We start from the raw sequence: 19358 nt of genomic DNA, 5'->3' as shown, positions 1-19358 counted from the left end.
CTCTCTCTATTGCACAACAAACATGACACACTTGATTATTGAAGGCAAACCGAGGCCACCGACCCATTCTGTCAGAGGTTCCAGTGCTGGTTTGTCCCCAGCTCTCCATCCACTCTAAGGTTGGTCAATTAAGTCTGTACCTAGCATAAGACCTATAGGGGAAGGAACTGTGGATACTTGGACGATACACGGGCCCTCTATCCCAAGCACATGGGTTGTCAGACACACCACAGGCTCAAAGGCCACAGACACTGGTATGAACCCACAGGCTATGCCTCATGGCATTCAGGGTTCTCAAACTTTTTGGCTGGCAACCAAAAAAAAAGTCTAAAGTGTCTCGCGACCCCATCTAATAAGAAGACTACATGTACAAACGTCGGTGGAGTTGGCACCCCATGTGATCAGAATTTGCTAGTTTTCCTAGTTACCGTCAGGGACTACCCAGAACGTTCGGTGCGCAAACGGCTATTGACGCTCCGTGTAGCTCCAAACCTTTGTGTGCTTCGAACAAGTCCACAGATCCTGGCTAGCTCATACACATTAGATAAACGTGAAATCCACGTTTAACTAATGTGTATGGTTAGTTCTGAAGAACTAAAATTGTTTATTGTAATGTTAAGTTCATTGTGTTAATAAAAAAAACACCCACATTAATAGGGCTTATCGTAAATAGGCCTACTATTATTTCCATTTGTTCTGCTATAAACAACGAAAATAGAAAAGGTGATGTTTTTCCGTTGTCTATGCACACTTTCTCGGTCTCTTTTATGGAAAATGTAGCCTGCTGAAAAGTTCTTCATTGTGCATCTACTAAATAATTCAACTGAGAGAATTATTTCTGAGTATTTATATTTTTGAGAAATTGAAGAAAACATGTTTATAAAATCATCTAGCTACCCTCAGAAAACATTTGGCGTCCCCCCCAGGGTTACAAACCACAGTTTGAGAACCACCACTCACATATTTTCAAGTCATTCTTGATACATCACATCACACTAGCATCATGAGCCATTTCTCCAAATGAGGTTTTAAATTGGTCCAGTGGCATTAGCCTACCATTTCCATCCTAACAGGCATTGTCTACTACTTAGCTACTTTCAATTTATTTTGATGCCAGCTTAAAAAAAATGCACTGAAGCGGACTCTCCTTAAGCGGCTTGAGTCTAGAGACGTAGAAGGTGGGATGTATGCTAACAACCGGGGAAGATGCAGGTGAACCGCTTCTGGGTTGATGATCTTGTCTATGCGGGATAGCCCTACAAAGCATGGGGCCAGCTTTTTGGACTCAACCCAGAGGGGTAAGTCCCACGTAGAGAGCCAGACCTTCTGTCCCAGAGTGTAGGTGGGAGCTGGGGTGTGGTGACAGTTGGCTGATCTCCGATGGTGGTCAGAGGTGCGTAGTCGAGTGGAACGGGCCAACCGCAAGGTACATTGGCACCACAGGATAAAGGCTTGAACAGATAGGACGCTGGCCTCGCATTCATACTTGGGGAACAAAGGAGGCTGATAGCTCCAAGAATCCTGGAATAAAGAGAGGCCTGTAGCAAGCTGCACAAGGTGTTATGAGCATATTCTACCCATAGCTCAGAGCATAACCATTGTCTGGACCATGAGTTAGGATTCGGTGAAACCATGCACCGTCCCTAGGGAGGCTGTGCACTGTAAACACTGGATTTAGCATGACTTTGGCCGTCTCTCTGGCTGTGGGCAATTTAGGCAGCGGATTAAAATAAGCAGCATTGGAGTACCTACCAACCACAGTGATAGTAGTGTTACCTTCTGATGTTGGGATCCCAGTGGCGAAGTCCTGAGAAACGTGAGACCACGGGCGATCAGGAATCGGCAGAGGCTGGAGGAGACCAGCTGGGTCTTGAAGGGAGTTCTTGTTCCGTGAGCATACAGGACATGCAGCCACAAACTCCCGGTTATCCGGATCCATGGATTCCCGCCAGAAACGTTGTTGGAGAAGGGAAATAGTCCTGGTTACCCCTGGATGGCCAGCTAACCGGGAGAAGTGTCCCCACTACAGAACCTGAGAGCGTACATAGGCTGGCACAAAAAGGCAGTAATCAGGGAAAGCGCTGGGAGATGGGTGGTTAGAAAGAGAGTCCTTTACCTTCTGCTCCACCTCCCAGGTAACCACACCAACTATGCAGGATTGGGGCAGAATCTCCTCTGGCTGTGAAGGATGAGCCTCAGCTTGGTGGACTTGAGAAAGGGTGTCAGGTTTGGTGTTCTTTGATGCTGGACAGTATGAAAGAGAAAAGTCAAACCAATTAAAAAACAGCACCTACCTGGCCCATCTGGGACTCAGCTACTTGGCCGACTGGATGTATTTGAGGTTCTTGTGGTCAGTCCAGACGAAATGATGAAAAGTTTCTCTGCTCCATCCAACCAGTGCCTCCACTCCTCCAACGCCATCTTGACTGCCATCAGTTCCCAGTTCTTAATGTCATAATTGTGGAGATAAGGATATCACCCAGGTAGGCAAAAACAAATACATTAAGTCTGAGAACATAATGGCCTGGAAGACTGCAGGAGTGTTGGTAAGACCAAAGGGCATGGCCAGCTACTCATAATGTCCCCTGGGGGTGTTGAAAGTTGTTTTCTATTCGTCTCTCTCTTTGATGCGGACCACATGATAGGCGCTCTGGAAATCCAGCTTGGTGAACATGGTTGCCCCCTGTAGGAGTTCAAAAGCAGAAGATATAAGTGGAAGGGGGTACCTGTTCTTCACAGTTATGTTTTTCAGAGTGGATTGCATGGCTCACCAGCAGCCTTTGGCTGACTGATGAGCCCCTCCTTTTACCGGACAGTTGGACACGTAATGGCCCACATGGCCACAGTACAGGCAGCAGCTCTCCCTCCGGTGGCGCTGTCATTCCGCTGACGACAGCCTGGTCCTGCCAAACTGAGTGGGCTCCGCCGAGTCACTACGTCACTGACTCAAAATGCATGTGAACCCATAAGCACGACACAAAACAATCAGGTAACAAGTCCACAAGGTTTATTCCAAATAACAGGCACGAGACGAAACCAGGAGATCAGTCAGAGAAGGCAAACTTATCCTGCAGGGAACAGGCAGAGAATCAGAGTCCAAGGGAACTTTCGAGGCAATCATTGCTCTTCCCCAATCCAGGGCCGTAGTCAGAACAAATTCAATAGGTGTTTAATAGTTTTCACGGGGGGGAGGGGGGTGCCAATATCTCTGCGGACGCGGCATGGGACGCACTCAATTAGGAAACAGAGGAAAATAAATACATCTACTGGGATGAGGGAGTACAGCATTACCTGTATTTGTTCAACTAACTAAATCTCTGTCTGTCTCTATCTGTATCTGTATCTGTATCTGTATCTGCGGAGAGGGGGAGAGGAGGAAAGGATTCACATTAATAATTTAAATTAAACGTAGCCGAGCGGAAAATACGAGGTTCACACTAAAGCCACTGGATGACACTGTGCCCCAGACTGCGAGGTGTTTCAGAGGAAATCGTGCGAGAGAAAGGCAGAATTGCAGACACGTGCACTGCCGCTAAGTCATTCATGAGAGGACGGCAGGGCTAATGCTTTCTGAAAGCATTGTAAGTTCATTTTACAGAGATATATATTTTGTTATCGTTCATGCTGGAGAACATTTCATGTGTGTGGACGGTACCGAAAATAATGTTTATTTTCGTTCGTATAGTGCTGTATTGGGTTGATGACCTGTCAACACAATGTGCCCCTGAGCTAGCGCAGAGATAAAACGTTGTGAGTAGATTGACATAGGGCACCATTTAATTTGATATTACTGTACCAGATGTTTCATGTTCTATTGAAATTAGCTGTATGTGGTTTTGTTTTATTTTATTTAGTGTAACAAAAGAGCTACTGCTACAGTTGTTTATGCACTCTCATTTATGTACAGTTGTTTATGCACTCTGGTTTATATAAAGTCCTTCAAAGTCCTTTAAAGTCCTTCACTTATATTGTTGCACTGAGTTTATGCACTGAGCTGAGTTACAGACTGTTACAGAAATTAAAGGGTCACTTTAATCCGCAGTTTGTCAGTCGTGGTTTTTAAATAAAGAGGCAGAAGGACGTTGGTTTTAGCTTGTACAAGGGTTGAATCAGAGATGTGCTCAAGAGTAGCTCCCCGAGACAAAAAGTTTATTCAGGACACACACAAGTTTATGTGGTCACAGTTCGCATTATGACATAGGAAGGAGTTTGTCAGAACGTAACGGACAATGTGGTGACGAACTGGTGTTAACTGGTTTCAACGGGAGTTGAAACCAGTTAACACACACAGTATGCAGAGTACGTGCGTTAAAAAGTGTACACAACTGTGTTTGATGTGATCATACAATAATACAGTATTGTAGCAAATATATTTGGTAGTAGTCCAAGGCTGACCGCAAGCACCTACATGTGTCTGTGGGAATGAACACTGTGTGCTGAAATAAAGATGTGACTGGGGCTATATGAGGTTGTGTTCTTCATTATGTGTGTGCATAAATGTTTATGTGATTACATAGATTTAGATATATTGTTACAGGACTTAGGTACAGTTTGAATTAGCCAAGGATTCATGTCACTCTAACAGATGGGTTGATGCAATTGAGAGTTATATTATTAACCCAGATTGGTGAAATCTTTTGGATGATTGAGAAGTGAGCTCCATTTTGAAGTGAGACTCCTTGTGCCTGAAGTTGTAAACTTGTTTCTATAGGAAAAAGCTTTGTTTAATAAAAAAACAATTTTACAGTCAAGTTCCCTTAATACTACTCTCCTAATGAGAGTAGTCGGGAAATAAAGATCCCTCAATATAGGTTTTGTCTCCTCCTCACCAGGCTACATAAACTAAACACCGGATGCTTTAGAAACCTTGGGTAAGTGGAGAGGATGTCTTTACACACACATTCCAATACTTTAATGAATTTCAGTCATTAAATTGGATTATATTGTAAAGGTATTGAATGAGTCCTCTGTGCGACTAATCCATAAACCCTCCACGTTAATGAAGTAAACTAGATGGGATTCTCATCCTCTTTGCTCTCTTCTCTCCACAGGTTCCGTAATGTGCAATCCGTGTGTAGAAATATGCTCTAGCTGCAGGAGGAGAGAGAAAGAGTGCGAGAGGCTGTTCTACTCATCAATAGTGGCTGCGACGATGGCAAGATTGTGTTGTGTCTGAATGGAAAATGAAAAACGTATACCTAACCAGAGAATTTAATGTTGTTTTTGTCCTCCAGGCAGCGGTGGACCCAATTTCCTGTGTTTTTTTTTTAATTTGCCGGTTTTAGGTAAATTACTGTTTTTCGTTAGTTTCTACTTGTATGAAACGAACTGGATTGGATCAGGGCAGTGAAATGCGTAGGGAGCGATGTACGGTCCACTGTGCGTCCCGGCTGTTCCTGTGTCTCCGAACTGTGCACTGCAGCAGTTCTCTAGGCTCTGTGTAAGGGAGGAGCTCTGTGTGTGGCTGGAATGATGTGGACACAGCTACCCAATGAGGATTTTCCTTCATCACAAGTACTGATTGTGACACATTTAACTCCTGCTTGTAGGAACTATGCTCGTTTCATCAGGTATTCCGCTCAACCCTAATTGGAGAAACAGAGTTGAGATTGCTCCCCATCCATTACACATTTGGGTATGGGTGGGTGAATGGTGGGGACGGTGGGGAACCCTTGTATATTCCAAGTACAGACCTGAAGCAGAATCTTTGTCTCTTTAATTGAGACGTGTTGGCACACACACACTCATGCAGTGACGGTGACCAACATGAAATGAGGAATTGAACCCTGGACCTTCCTGCTGTGAGGCAGCAGTGCATTGCACTGTGCCACCGTACCCACAATTCACCCATTAATTTGAACGGTTAATGCAGACATAGGATTGGAAATATCCTGACAAACTCCCTTTAAAAGACAAAAAAATACAATGGCTGAGCTGTGTAAAAACATAAAAACCAAAACAAAATACATACAAAATAACACCTAGGGGAAATGGGGGAACATCCCTACTAAACGTGCAGGGAACCTCAGTCTTCTGTCTTCCCACGGCAAACAGCCGATGGGTCAACCAAGCGCCATACTCACTCCTAACCATAGAATTAACACAAGTTCCATTTTGTATCCGATGATAGGACATTACTCCAGATGGTGAGTTGTAATCAAAATAAATAAATAAATAATAAGATCACGTAAGTACTCACATAATGTTAGTTGTCATAGTCCCAGTCCAATAATTAGAACACAACGAAAAGAAAAAAAAGAAAGCTTTCCAATGTTGAGATTTGTGCTGGCCCAGAAGGTTTAACCAAGCGTGTCCACAAACGCCATGGCTTCCCCTGGTGTTTCAAACCTCTTCTCTGTACCGCTGACCGACATCTTAAGCGTGTATAGTCAATACTCATCTTCAACCGGTCTTCCACATCGTCAAAGGCCTTGCATTTCTTGACCACTGCCACTGAATAATCACTGAAGAGAGAAATCCTTGGTACGTTTGTGCGTGATGGTCCACTTCTGCACCAAGACGGAGGGTCGCATTCATTCATTCATAACTTGTTTGTCGGCGAAGTTGTGAAACTTCATAATGATCAGTTTAGGGCGGGGCTTTGGTGCTCGGGAGCGGTGAGCACAGTCCAACTTGATCCTCCCTTTCTTGGTTGTCATTTTAAGATAGTGAGGGATCCACTTCTCGATAATATTCACAGGATCAACGTTCTGTACCTTCAGGTAGACCAACCAAGCGTACATTGCATCTGCGCCCATGATTGTCTCAACCCTCGATGTGTTCCAACATTCCACTCATTTGTTTCTCCGGATTTGTCACCTTAGACTGCAACGATTTCCGGTGTGGACTCCATACTAGCAACTTTACCCTCTACCTTGCCAACTCAAACTCCCAGAGCCTGTATTTGGGTTGTTTGATCCCTCATAGCGACAAGTACTGTCAATTTTGGCATCGATAACCTTTGTGATATTATTGGTTATTCTGTTCATTGCCTGGAGAATTTTCGGGTCTGGGCTGCTACTACTGCCAGCATCCTCATGTTTAGCAGCTTCCACAACATTGGCGTCCTCACTCTGCTCCTGGTTTCTGCCAGTTTTATGAGAAATTTGCAAAGTTCATGCAAGAGGGTTGATCATATTCATATGGAAGGCCATTAGAGCAAATAACGTGTTAAAAATTCGATTTTTGTCACGATCACAAATAATATTTTTACATGTTAACGCAACAAAAACTGACGCATTAACATGCATTTTCTGGTTGGTCTTGGTCGATTTTTTCAGTGGTTCTGGCATGTTGACAGATATTTTCGAAATGTAATTGTCAAGAGTCATTATACCGTAGAGACACTCCCACTGTAAGGTATGAGACCTTCACCAAGCTTTCAAAGAAGCACTCTGTTCTACACCATGATCTTGCCCCCGCAATCCTTTTGGATAGTTGAGCTTTTGGACAGTTTAATAAATCCCTTAGAGAGTCGAATGAATGAGCAACACGACCCACACATGGAACATTACTGTAGAGTACATCCAGCTACACAAACAGTTCAGAGATCCCTTAGATACATCTCGTCACACATCCTAAACACGTTGGAATTTTCGGAAGTGTAAATCAGATCAGCGAGACAATGTTTGGTCTGCTGGTGAGGACAGTATAATAACAACACATTGTGGCCTGGTGTGTGTTTGTGAGTCAGAGAATCCCTCCCTCCGGGCTTCAAAGGCCATCTTTCTACTGGACTCAAAGACAAACAGGCTCATTTCATGACTGAAGATTGTTCCCACTTGGCTCTCGACGCTGAGAACTGTGGAGAATAATGCGATACCATGTGATCTCCAGGAAAAAGAGGTCATTAGATTCCAAAACTGTTGGTTTACATAAGGCAGGAAACAAAGACTTCCGTCGCAGGCAGAGAGAGAAAGAGACCAAATATCAAAGGCCTCATAACACAAAGACGTAAGTGTAGAATGCGATAATAGTATACAAGTTTTTTTTACATTGTGTTATGCATTGGGGCTAGGTAAAGGGTAAGGAAACCATAATCCTCACCCTTTTTCATATTCATAGTCCAAGAATGTGAAGAAGAAGATAAAAGCCCAGATGTGTTATACATAGGAGCAATATATTTGGCCATTTTTCTGAAAACTTGAAAGAAAAATGGACAAATGACCAGATGGCTCGTATTTACGAGCATCTACTGTTGTGATTCGGTTGAAGTGTTTTTGCCTTTGCAGATTGAGGAGACACCCAAGCAACTACAGCATAAACATTTGAATTATGGCTTTACATATTAAAACGTAATGTACTCCTCTAGCTTGTCTTGTTTAATATGAAGTAATAACAAAGACCTGTAGTCAGGCAAGTCAAGTCGCACTTTATTTAAAGAGTGCATTTCATACCAGGGCAACACAATGCACTTTACGAAGGAATACAAAAAAGAAAGAGAGAACGTAGTTGTCAGAACAGAAAACAACAACAGCAGCAACAACAGCCACAGAAACAACAACAGCGGCAGCAGCAACATCGACACCAGCAGCAACAACAGCAGCAACGCACACGCAGAGACGTCTCCGGAACCGGAAGTGGTAGCTCCCACCGGAACCGGAAAGGTCACTCGGGTTAGAGATGGTTAAGTCGAGGTATAAGGTTACGTTAAGTTGAGGTATAAGGCAAGCGAGAGTCAAGTTTGGGTACAAGGTTAGCAGCAGCAGCGACAACAGCAGCAGTGTCAATACCAGCAGCAGACAACAGCAGCAACAAAAAAAGACTGCCATCTTTCTATCCATCCTAATCCATCCTAGATCCATAGTAATTATTCTTCTTCCTGGAAAGATTACATTACTTACTTATAAGTATAACAAATATTGCAAAATCTTACAAGAGAGACCAATACCACAACAATGAACAATGTGAATTTTATGTCAATAATAGATACATGTAAGTGTTCATTCAGTTTAAAGATTATACATTTGTTTTGATGGACATGTTTGTACATACAATTCGTTTGGGATTTGTCAAAGTCTCAAGAACTCTAAATAATAAATCCGAGCATAACTTGTCCGCAGTTGTTGTTTTTTTTCACAAGCATACACACAACCGATTCTTCAGCATCGTCTGTTTAAACCAGTGCTGTTCAGGACCACTTACTTCATCAAGTGGTGTTCATACATTGCTTTGGTTTAACGTTTGTTTTTGTCCTTTCATGGTCCGGCTGCGGGGGCTGAGACCCTTTCAACCCCGGTGGTGGCTGCAGGCCCCGGCCAGTACAAACAGGCTCTCTGGTATCATTTCAAACTGATTTTCTATTAGTCAGTGTGAGCCAGGGCGCAGCATTTCTTTTGCACTACTTGTTTGTAATTGCATCAAACTCATTTACATCTGCAACGTATTTACGTTTATTTGTGGAAAAAAAAGTTTTGAAATATATTTGTATAATAAAAATAATAATAATAATTATTATTATTATTATTTTTGTTATTATATTTTTTTCTCCTTTTTCCATGCCGATTTTGTGCAGGTAGATCTACATTATATTATGATAATGTGATATTATGCGTCAATTACATTAATGAATTGTGAAAAGTATTTTCCGATCGAGGAATCGCAGTTATCAACACTGGAATCCATTCAGGCCATTCTATAGTACCGCATTCGTTTCTCACAAATGCTTAAACGGGGCAGACTCGCATCATGGGAACACGAACGGCAAAGTTCATTCGGGTCTCGACGCTGAGACCTGACGTCACCTGAAGGGAATGCGCGCCGCTCCTGCGGGGGGCCCCGGGAGCCAGAGAGCGGGCTGGACCTCACGGAGCACACTGCCGCACACAACGCGGATCGCCGGGGGACGAGAGAGAAAGGGGATCGCGAGTTGAAACATCCGCGGAATCAAGGGAGAACACCCAGGTGGAGGTTCGACGGTCGTCGTCATGCGGGCTTCAGAGTTTCCCCAAACTTTTTTTTTGCTTCTCGTCACTGCGCGATGTGCCGCAACTGCAGCGCACAACGGTGAGTGCCATCGGCTTCCGAACGAGGAAAGACAACTTCTTTGTCACCGACTCCATGTCCCCGTTATTTAGTAATGTACACATTTATGGACGTAGTTCAAGGATTGCGTCACTGCAACACTGTAACTACAAAATAAAAAATAAAAGATCATATTAAAGTGGGATAATCCATAGGATTATTTTGTCAAAAATATTCTAGATTTGATACTTTATTTAGCTGTCACTTTTTAAGAAGCCGCTTCTATTGTATTTGCATTTTCCATGCGCTCCTCTATACGCTGTTTCCATTGTTGGTGGCATAAATAAATCAGTGAGGTGGTGTACGTTCAAGAACCGAAAGAAAAATCTAAAAACTATGCAGTTCCGAAAGAAATTATGTGATTTGTAGTGTAATCGACCAAACACAGACATTGTTATATATTGCAGAGATAAAATATTAAACTCAATTTGAAAGATTTCCTGGACGTATGTTGATATTTTATTAATCTTTCAGGAAGCGCAATTGGCAGAACATTTGCCTTGGGTTCCCCCACCATCACTGGTGAGCTTCTGGACCTGGAGTCACTGGGCCTCCTCCTCCATGACCAAGTCCCCGTAACCAACGGTTCTACCGGCGACAGCAGAACCGCTAAAAACTGGACGACTGGCATTTCTGCTGAGGCGCGAACGTTCCTCTCTGGCCCCGTGTCCACCGTCTTCATCCCGTCCCTCTACACTCTGGTCTTCCTGGTCAGCGTGCCTCTCAACGCCCTCGCCGTCGTTACCTTTTCTCGGCAGATCCGTCCCATGAAGCCGGCTGCGATCTACATGCTCAACCTGGCCTGCGCTGACCTGCTCTTCGCCCTGGTCCTTCCCTTCAAAGTCGTCTACCACTTCAGCGGCAACGACTGGATGTTTGGCCCCGCGATGTGCCGCGTGGTCACCGCCGCCTTTTATTGCAACATGCACTCCTCGGTGCTCCTGATAACTTGCATCAGTGTGGACCGGCTGCTCGCTGTCGTCTACCCCATCGATTCCCTGGCATGGAGGAGGCCGCGGCACGCCGTCCTAGCCTGCGTCGCCATGTGGATAATGGCCTTGGCCGGCTCCATCCCACTGACCTTTTCCGAGCAGACCGTTCACCTAAAACAACTGGACATCACGACGTGCCACGACATCCAGGACCTGGCTGACCTCCAGTGGCGCTACGTCATCTACTTCTCCACCGTCTCCTGTGCCCTTTTCCTCCTGCCTCTGCTGGTCACTCTGGCATGCTACACGCGGGTGATCTGGTCGCTGAGCAGGACCCCGCCTGGAATTGCGCGCCACTCCCGCCGAAAGGCCAGAGCCACCGTTATGGCGCTGACCGTGCTGATACAGTTTGTGGTGTGTTTCACCCCGACCAACTGTGTCTTGCTGCTGCACTACCTCCAGTACAGCTCTACGGTGGGCATCGCGGGGCGCGGAGTCCCCGACGGAAGCTATGCGACCTACCTGGTGTTTATGTGCGTGGGCAGCCTCAACTGTTGCCTGGATCCCCTGGTCTACTACTTTGGATCGTCACAGTGCCAGAGACAGCTGTCGATCGTCCTGGGGTGCGGCAAAGAAATGGAAGACCTACGTAAATTTGAATCGTTGTCCGGTTCATCCAGGAACACTATGAGCACGATTCTTAAGTCCAGTCTGAAGAAAAGTGGGAAAGCAAATGCTCCGGCAAACAAATTAGACTCCTTTCAAGCCGGCCTCGACAGCCAGTACAAGAAGCTTCTCGTCTAAAAGATGACTTTCATAGACTTTCATAGTTCCTTGTGAAGATCTTTCAACACGGCTATTCCTTTTTTTTTTCTTAAGCACCGGAGTATAATAGGAAAAGCAATGAACCTATTTCTGAGCTCAAGATTTTTTAAATGTTATTTTCCTTTATCACAATTACAGCGTCACGGCTTGATTGAAATACACAAAGGATAAATGCACTTAACTTAAGTGCAATGAATGAAACTGAGGTAAGGAAAGAAATAAGTCGAAACACAATCCATGTGTTCACCTTTGCATATACTTGATTGATGATCTTTGCACTGTGTACATAGATGAGCTTCAAATTAATCACCATGACTTGAATGTAACTGTAACTATTAAATTCAATAATTACACATTTGTATTGTAACATTTTAAATAAGTTCTTGAAAACATATACAACGTTTATTGAAGAACACTGAATGTTGCTGGACGCTGGAACACTAACAACAACTAATTATTACATTATACTTGTATACAATTAAATACCACTGTCTAACCAAATCTGTTTGTGTGTGTGTACTAGAGACAGAGAGAGAGGTCAATCATTTTGCAAGCGATGTTTGTGGACAACAACACACAACAAACATTCAATTAAAATAAAAGGAGCAATCATTGCATACATTCCGGTAATCTGCGGTAAAGTAAACTTGTTTTTGTTTTTTTTGCTAACCAAAAACAATGTGTTCTGTACTTTGTGTTGGGCTGCCCTCTATCGGCAAAATTTCTTATCTGTGAAATGTTGATTATAGCTTGGCAGCCATCCTGTCCTCCACTAGGTGGCGCCGGAGCGCCGTGCACACAGAAACGCATCTGCGATCAGGGACCGTCCCACCCTGTGTCGTCATTCAATTCAAAGGACATTTTACTTTTTCAAAGAAATAGGGGGGAAAAAAAAGAGTAAAGAAAGCAAATACAATAAGTAAAGGTAACCTAAAATAACAAACGTTGCATAAGATACGATACGATAGGATAAGATAAGATAAGATACAACTTAATTCATTGAAATATGAAATTAAAAATAACGTGTACATGTAGACAGAGGCACTTGCGTGTGTACATAAACATGACATCATTTAAATTTATAAACAATTTTAAAAATGAAAAAAAAATGCAGACAGATTAGATAGATAGATAGATGGACAGACAGACAGACATACAGATAGATAGATAGACAGATAGATAGATAGATAGATAGATAGATAGATAGATAGATAGATAGATAGATAGATAGATAGATAGACAGATAGATGGATAGACAGACAGATAGATAGACAGACAGATAGATAGATAGACAGATAGATAGATAGACAGATAGATAGATAGATAGATAGATAGATAGACAGATAGATAGACAGATAGATGGATAGACAGACAGATAGATAGACAGACAGATAGATAGATAGACAGATAGATAGATAGATAGATAGATAGATAGATAGATAGATAGATAGACAGATAGATAGACAGACAGATGGATAGATAGACGGATAGACAGACAGATAGATAGACGGATAGACAGACAGATAGATAGACAGACAGACAGACAAATAGACAGATAGATAGACAGACAGACAGACAGACAGACAGACAGACAGATAGATAGATAGATAGATAGATAGATAGATAGATAGATAGACAGACAGACAGACAGACAGACAGACAGACAGACAGACAGACAGATAGACAGATAGATAGATAGATAGACAGACAGACAGACAGACAGATAGATAGACAGACAGATAGACAGAAAAATGCCGTTCAAGCCTCAATCAGCCGCGGGGCACAGGTGAAGCGGGCGCGGTCACCTGGCAGTGACGTCACGAACAAAACGTCCTAACAAAATCAGCTCGCGCAGGTGAGCTCCGACGGCGAGAGAGAGCGAGCTCACCGCGCCGCGCCACGCCACGCCGCGAAGAAGCCCGCACGACGATGCCGCTGTGGTTCTGCCTCCTCCTGACCCTGTCCTGCTGCCGGACATGTCTGTCGTTGAACGGTGAGCTCTCCGAGGGCTCTCGCCTTTTTATTTATTTATTTTTCTAAACGTGCTAAAGTTTGGCCGGAAAAGACTCTGTTCCTCCGGCTCCAAAGGTTGGCTGGGAGCGGGTGCGGTGTCTGTCGTTCGGAACCACAGCAAAGTCGGCAAATATACATGGGAGTGTTTTAAACTGCGGACACGAACTGCTTACAGCCTTGTTTGTGGTCCTATCCAAACGTGTATTTGCTATTTATGGTGGTTTTAGCCGCCGCCGACCCCTTCGAAACCGCGACACAGCACGGTGTTGGAGTTGCTGTGGTCGTCAGTATGTACACACAAGAAGTAATGTGAATTCGACACACACATCACGAATATCAAGCTGGAGTTGCGGTGGTGGACATTACAGACTACTATAAACTAAAATAAGATGTACAGATGGTCTGGAGGTCTAAAGGAAACACAAGCAGATTTCAAGTCGTCATCTGAACGTTGGGAAGAGTAAACGTTGATCATGTGATTTGTACGTTGTCTCGCACGTGAAGCTGATATGTTTTGGTTTTTTTTGTTTGTTTGTTTGTATTTTTTCCTTCGACTTTATCAAGGAGACATTAAAGAAAAAGGCTTCACCGGCACGGAGACCTCGGACGGCGTGTTGGTCAGCCTGACGGGCAGGATGGTCCTGGACAGTCGTCTGACCACGCTCTTCTTCCCCATCGTCTACATCTTGGTGTTTGCGGTCGGGCTGCCCGCCAACGGCATGGCCGTCTGGGTGTTCTTCTTCCGGACCAAGAAAAAGAACCCGGCGTCCATCTACATGGCCAACCTGGCCCTGTCCGACCTGCTCTTCGTCATCTGGATCCCGCTGAAAATCGCCTACCACTTCAACGGCAACGACTGGATCTACGGCGAGGCTCTGTGCAAGGTGCTGGTGGCCTTCTTTTACTCCAACATGTACTGCTCGATCATCTTCATCGCCTGCATCAGCGTCCAGCGCTACTGGGCCGTCGTCCACCCCTTGTCACAGCACAGGAGGGACAACTGCACGGCGGCGGCCGTCTCCGCCGCGGTCTGGGCGGCGGTCTGGCTGGCGACCACGCCGCTCTACCTGTACGATCAAGCCGTCGGGCTGACCAACTTGGACATTGTCACTTGCCACGACGTCACCCGGCCCAGTCAGAGCCGGACCGCCGCCGGCTACTTCTTGACCATGGGGCTGCTGGGATGCGTGGTCCCGACCGCGGTCTGCGTGGTGGCCTACGTGCAGATGCTCAAGTCCCTGCGGAGCTCCACGACGGACGCGGCTGTGGCCAAGACGAGGCGGAAGGCCGTGGTGTTGATCATCACGGTGCTGGTGATGTTCCTGGTCTGCTTCGCGCCGAGCAACATCATGCTGATGGTGCACTACTCCCTCCTGTTGGCCGGGGTCGAGAACAACGGCTACGGCTTCTACATCACCACGTTGTGCCTTGCCAGCCTCAACAGCTGCGTGGACCCTTTTGTTTACTACTTCATTTCGGAGGATTTTAGGAATCATGTCAAAAACACACTGATTTGCAGGAGCGAGAGGACGGTGGAGAGGATGAGGGTGTCCTTCAGCGCCCTGAAGTACTCCAGGAAGAGCAGCAACTACACATCAGATACGGGCAACACCGAAAGCAGTAACTGTTAGGGAGGGACTATATCTCTACATCTGCCATTTGAAGGTCAGGTTGTATCAGGGATCGGAGGGCTTTTCCACATACAGCTAAATTATGACTATTTTTTTAAAAAGCACTGTTTGTTTGCAAATTTCTTTATTGGTTATAAACCCCACTGTCATTTTAATCCCGTTTTATTTTTTTACTCATGTAAATTATAATTTAGTTAGACACCAATGTTGTACATGCGTACAGTCACTACTGTAGCTCGATTCCATGAAGCTGAATGTGTTGTATCTCCAGGCGATTATTATTGTAAAGCAATGTTGCCCCCTTTTTTTTTTAATTTTTTTTTTATGTATAATAAAACCTAAAAGAAGGGTTATGGTTGTCTCATTTAGTATTCTGTTTTTATTTTTCAATAAATTTTAATCGTGCGATTGCCTGTGCTGTCTATTTCCTATTTTTGCTTCTCGGCACTCGGTTGGAATGAGGATCAATGTGAGGACGGTTTGTGTCTTGTAATGTTTCTACTGCGTTTACTATCACCTATCTTCATAAACTTTACAACTATTTGGCAATGCTAGAGACAATATACAATATTTTGCATTTATTGTATGTTGTTAAATATAGGTTGTTTTGTCGCAATAGATTATTTATCTATTAGGCATTTGATTATATATGTATTTATTTATTATCCCCCCCTTGGTTTTCATTCAAATTTAATTTTAAACAAAAAAGGCCAAAGCCCTGCTGATGCATGAACACCGCGGACTTGGACAGATGCAAATCAAGTCTCAAATGATTCAGCTTTTCAGTGATTGAATATTTAGCAGTTTTAATTAACTGTGGCTCCTTTTTATGTCATAATGTGCAGGCTATTATACAGTTATAGGCTATTATATATTTGTCAAATTGTCATGTGCTTTAAAATGTGAAATTAGTAGTTTTCTCTCTACTAAAAAGCCAACAACACATTTTGATAAACACATTATTTCAGAAAAGTATAAAAACTGCTCATTAAAGAGGCATGACATTGAACGCAAACTGGCCAACGCTGGAAAACAGTTTGAATCATTCAACTACCATCTTGATTCTCATTACCCAAAACCAATGACCGACATAGTTGCACATCAGTCTTTCAAACGGACATTTGAGGTTTCCAGCCCGATTGGGGATTTATTTACAGTGAATGTGAATTAACCTCGCAACCCAGCTTAGTGCCCTTTGGTTGTCACACAGCGCCTTGGCTGCCCCAACATGACAATGTATTGGGAAACGAAGAAGTGAAAGTTGGATCAATCATTAAGACAAAGCTAACGTTGCTGAAACAGGAAAAGAGCGCGTCACTTTCCAGCGTTGGTAGTCATGAAGCCGTATCTTGGTGACGAGCGGAGGCTTATAATAAAAGGCTCATTAAGTTCACTGAAGATTTTCTTTTGCTCCAGCATGTACTCATCCCGACACAGAATATAGTCAATAATGTGACGGGTGGAGGCACAGGCTTCCCCGCTCCTCTGATTAGATGTGTTTTACAAGACGACGCTTCTTCTTTCTGAGGGACTATCTTTTAACCTTCTCAATCTTCTCATTCTTATGAAAAGTAAAGGCAAGCCATGATCTATGCAAGCAATGGTAGCAACTGGAAATATCACAATGCAACAAAATGTCATGGGAGTTAAATGGTCTTGCTTTTAGGCCACCAATCTTTGATATCGGTTAACATCGTCATGGTTAAAATCAGGAAAAAGGGGAAATAGCGATTGAAGGTATTTCATTTCTCCATTGTTATTACATTTCCTCTATTGGCAACCGCAGTATGCCCACAGTGTGTTTCTGATTTCAGAGTGTAAAGTGCAATGTGTGATAGGAGAGTAAATGCCCTCAGTGTCTTCATATAGATCATAGTGATAACACTTTTACTTTGAAATAAACGGAAGAAAACCCTTGATTTGTTTTTAGAACGCTCTGGCTCATACGGCAGTCGGTTTAATATGCGCCCGCGCCGCTTTAAGGCCGAGCGCTCGGCCGTGACGTCACACGGGAACCCGTGACAAGGTGCGCGTTTAGGGTGTGGCCACACGCGTAAAGGTAAGTCAAGTCGGGAGTATCGAGCTGAAAGGGGGAAGGGAGCGACACGGACTGGATCCTAGTAGGAGAACCTCTGCAAACATGGCCACGGCGACGTTAGTATCGCTGATCTTACTGTTTACCTGGATCTCTACCATAAATGCGATTTCGGGTAAGGAAATACAGATTACTCCTCTTTTTTTTTTTTTTTTTTAACCCATACACTTTAAAAACAGCCTTCTCGTTCCGACCCTCAGATATAGGGTGTAGTCATATGACGATTGATTTCTGATTTTCTGAAAATCAGTTTCCTTACTTTTGTGATTGAACATTCCATTTCTGCCTGCTTCACAACCAGGATAAGCAATAATGGGGATCAAGTAAAAAAAAACAAAAAAAAACACCATTGGTTATATTGATAGTTCCGTTTAGTGATATACATCCTAATGTGTTATGTTAACCCATTGTCTTGGTTTGTTCCTTGTGACCAGGAAGAGGTTTCTTTGGAGTTGTGGACGCCGACAATAAAGTTGTGGTCCCCAAGCAAACGTCGGATGCGCTGAAGAGTGGTCTGACCACCGTCTTTCTACCCATCGTCTACATCGTTGTGTTTGCCGTGGGGCTCCCCAGTAACGCCATGGCCCTGTGGGTCTTCCTTATCCGGACCAAGAAGCAGCACCCGGCGTCCATCTACATGGCCAACCTGGCCCTGTCCGACCTGCTATTCGTCATCTGGATCCCGCTGAAAATCGCCTACCACGTCAACGGCAACGACTGGATCTACGGCGAGGGTCTGTGCAAGGTCCTGGTGGGCTTCTTCTACGGCAACATGTACTGCTCCGTCATTTTCATCGCCTGTCTGAGCGTGCAGAGGTATTGGGTGGTGGCCCATCCTCTGTCAGAGCAGAGGAGAAACAACAAGATGGCCATCTGTGTCTCCGTGGCCGTCTGGGCTTTCGTCTGGCTCACCAGCACCCCCCTGTACCTCTACGACCACACGGCCAGCCTGGTCGACCCCAACATCACGACCTGCCACGACGTCTCTGCCATCAGGGACACCCAGAACCCATTCCCTTCCGTCCGCATACCGTACTACTACTTCATCTGCATGGTCGCGATCGTGTTCCTCATCCCCTGCATAGCCATCGTGGTGGCCTACGTCCTGCTCCTCCGCCGGCTGGGTCACGATATGGTGGACAGCACGGCGGCCAAGAACCGGCAGCGGGCCGTGTGGCTGATCATGACCGTGCTGGTGACCTTCCTGGTGTGTTTCCTCCCCAGTAACATCATGCTGGTGGTGCATTACTCCCTGCTGAAGGACGGACAGGTGAACAACGGTTACCTCTTCTACGTCACCACCCTGTGCCTGGCCAGCCTGAACAGCTGCCTGGACCCCTTCATATACTACTTTGTGTCCGAGGACTTCAGGCACCACGTGAAGAACACCCTGCTGTGCCGGAGCAGCAGAACTGTGGAAAGAATGAGGGTGTCGTTCAACTCCATGAAGTACTCTCGGAAGAGCCATTCCTACGTTTCAGACTCGGGGAACACGCAGAGCAGCACATGCTAACACTAAAGACTCACGGTGCATCAGTGTCAACACATGAATCGGACTTTGTACAGATAGCGGAATGATACTAATATTTGATCAGGGCCTGCTATATAGTGTTGAAATGTGAAACATAAAAGGTGTTTTATTTTTAAGCAAAGAAAATATTTAGTTTTTTTTAACAGACTTTAAGCCGTTAACAAACTTTGACGACTGTGGGGAAAAATATCAAAGTATCTCCACCCCCCCCACCCCCCCACTAAGTCCATTTTAGTTTGTTTTCTATTTAATTTTGCAGCTGGTGTCAAAGGGTTTTAAACTTTTAGGCTCATTAACAGTTGTAATGC

General features: G+C 44.5%; 3 protein-coding genes across 3 annotated transcripts; all 3 read left to right on the top strand.

Moving 5' to 3' along the window:
* Positions 1-9873: 9873 nt before the first annotated feature.
* Positions 9874-12271, top strand: LOC307243585 (proteinase-activated receptor 1-like). Its single transcript, XM_080018438.1, has 2 exons — positions 9874-10005; positions 10498-12271. Exons 1-2 carry the CDS (start codon positions 9927-9929, stop codon positions 11757-11759), a joined length of 1341 nt encoding a protein of 446 aa, XP_079874564.1. The 5' UTR covers positions 9874-9926; the 3' UTR covers positions 11760-12271.
* Positions 12272-13664: 1393 nt separating this feature from the next.
* On the top strand, positions 13665-15829 carry LOC307243609 (proteinase-activated receptor 2-like). Its single transcript, XM_080018469.1, has 2 exons — positions 13665-13773; positions 14358-15829. Exons 1-2 carry the CDS (start codon positions 13710-13712, stop codon positions 15422-15424), a joined length of 1131 nt encoding a protein of 376 aa, XP_079874595.1. The 5' UTR covers positions 13665-13709; the 3' UTR covers positions 15425-15829.
* Positions 15830-17555: 1726 nt separating this feature from the next.
* On the top strand, positions 17556-19356 carry f2rl1.2 (coagulation factor II (thrombin) receptor-like 1, tandem duplicate 2). The gene is made up of 2 exons (XM_080018468.1): positions 17556-17634; positions 17954-19356. Exons 1-2 carry the CDS (start codon positions 17565-17567, stop codon positions 19030-19032), a joined length of 1149 nt encoding a protein of 382 aa, XP_079874594.1. The 5' UTR covers positions 17556-17564; the 3' UTR covers positions 19033-19356.
* Positions 19357-19358: the final 2 nt, after the last annotated feature.

The sequence above is a fragment of the Zeus faber genome (genome assembly GCF_960531495.2).
Source record: "Zeus faber genome assembly, chromosome: 17".
Lineage (NCBI taxonomy): Eukaryota > Metazoa > Chordata > Actinopteri > Zeiformes > Zeidae > Zeus > Zeus faber.
Note: the sequence above shows the minus strand (reverse complement) of the source record. Positions and strands in the feature narration are given on the sequence as shown.

What these genes read in the sequence shown, in the direction of transcription:
- f2rl1.2 (XM_080018468.1), top strand. Translation starts at nt 17,565, where the DNA reads ATGGCCACGGCGACGTTAGTATCGCTGATCTTACTGTTTACCTGGATC. An exon ending in TACCATAAATGCGATTTCGG is followed by an intron (nt 17,635 to 17,953) that starts GTAAGGAAATAC and finishes CCTTGTGACCAG; the next exon opens with GAAGAGGTTTCTTTGGAGTT.
- LOC307243585 (XM_080018438.1), top strand. Translation starts at nt 9,927, where the DNA reads ATGCGGGCTTCAGAGTTTCCCCAAACTTTTTTTTTGCTTCTCGTCACT. An exon ending in CGCAACTGCAGCGCACAACG is followed by an intron (nt 10,006 to 10,497) that starts GTGAGTGCCATC and finishes TTAATCTTTCAG; the next exon opens with GAAGCGCAATTGGCAGAACA.
- LOC307243609 (XM_080018469.1), top strand. Translation starts at nt 13,710, where the DNA reads ATGCCGCTGTGGTTCTGCCTCCTCCTGACCCTGTCCTGCTGCCGGACA. An exon ending in GACATGTCTGTCGTTGAACG is followed by an intron (nt 13,774 to 14,357) that starts GTGAGCTCTCCG and finishes GACTTTATCAAG; the next exon opens with GAGACATTAAAGAAAAAGGC.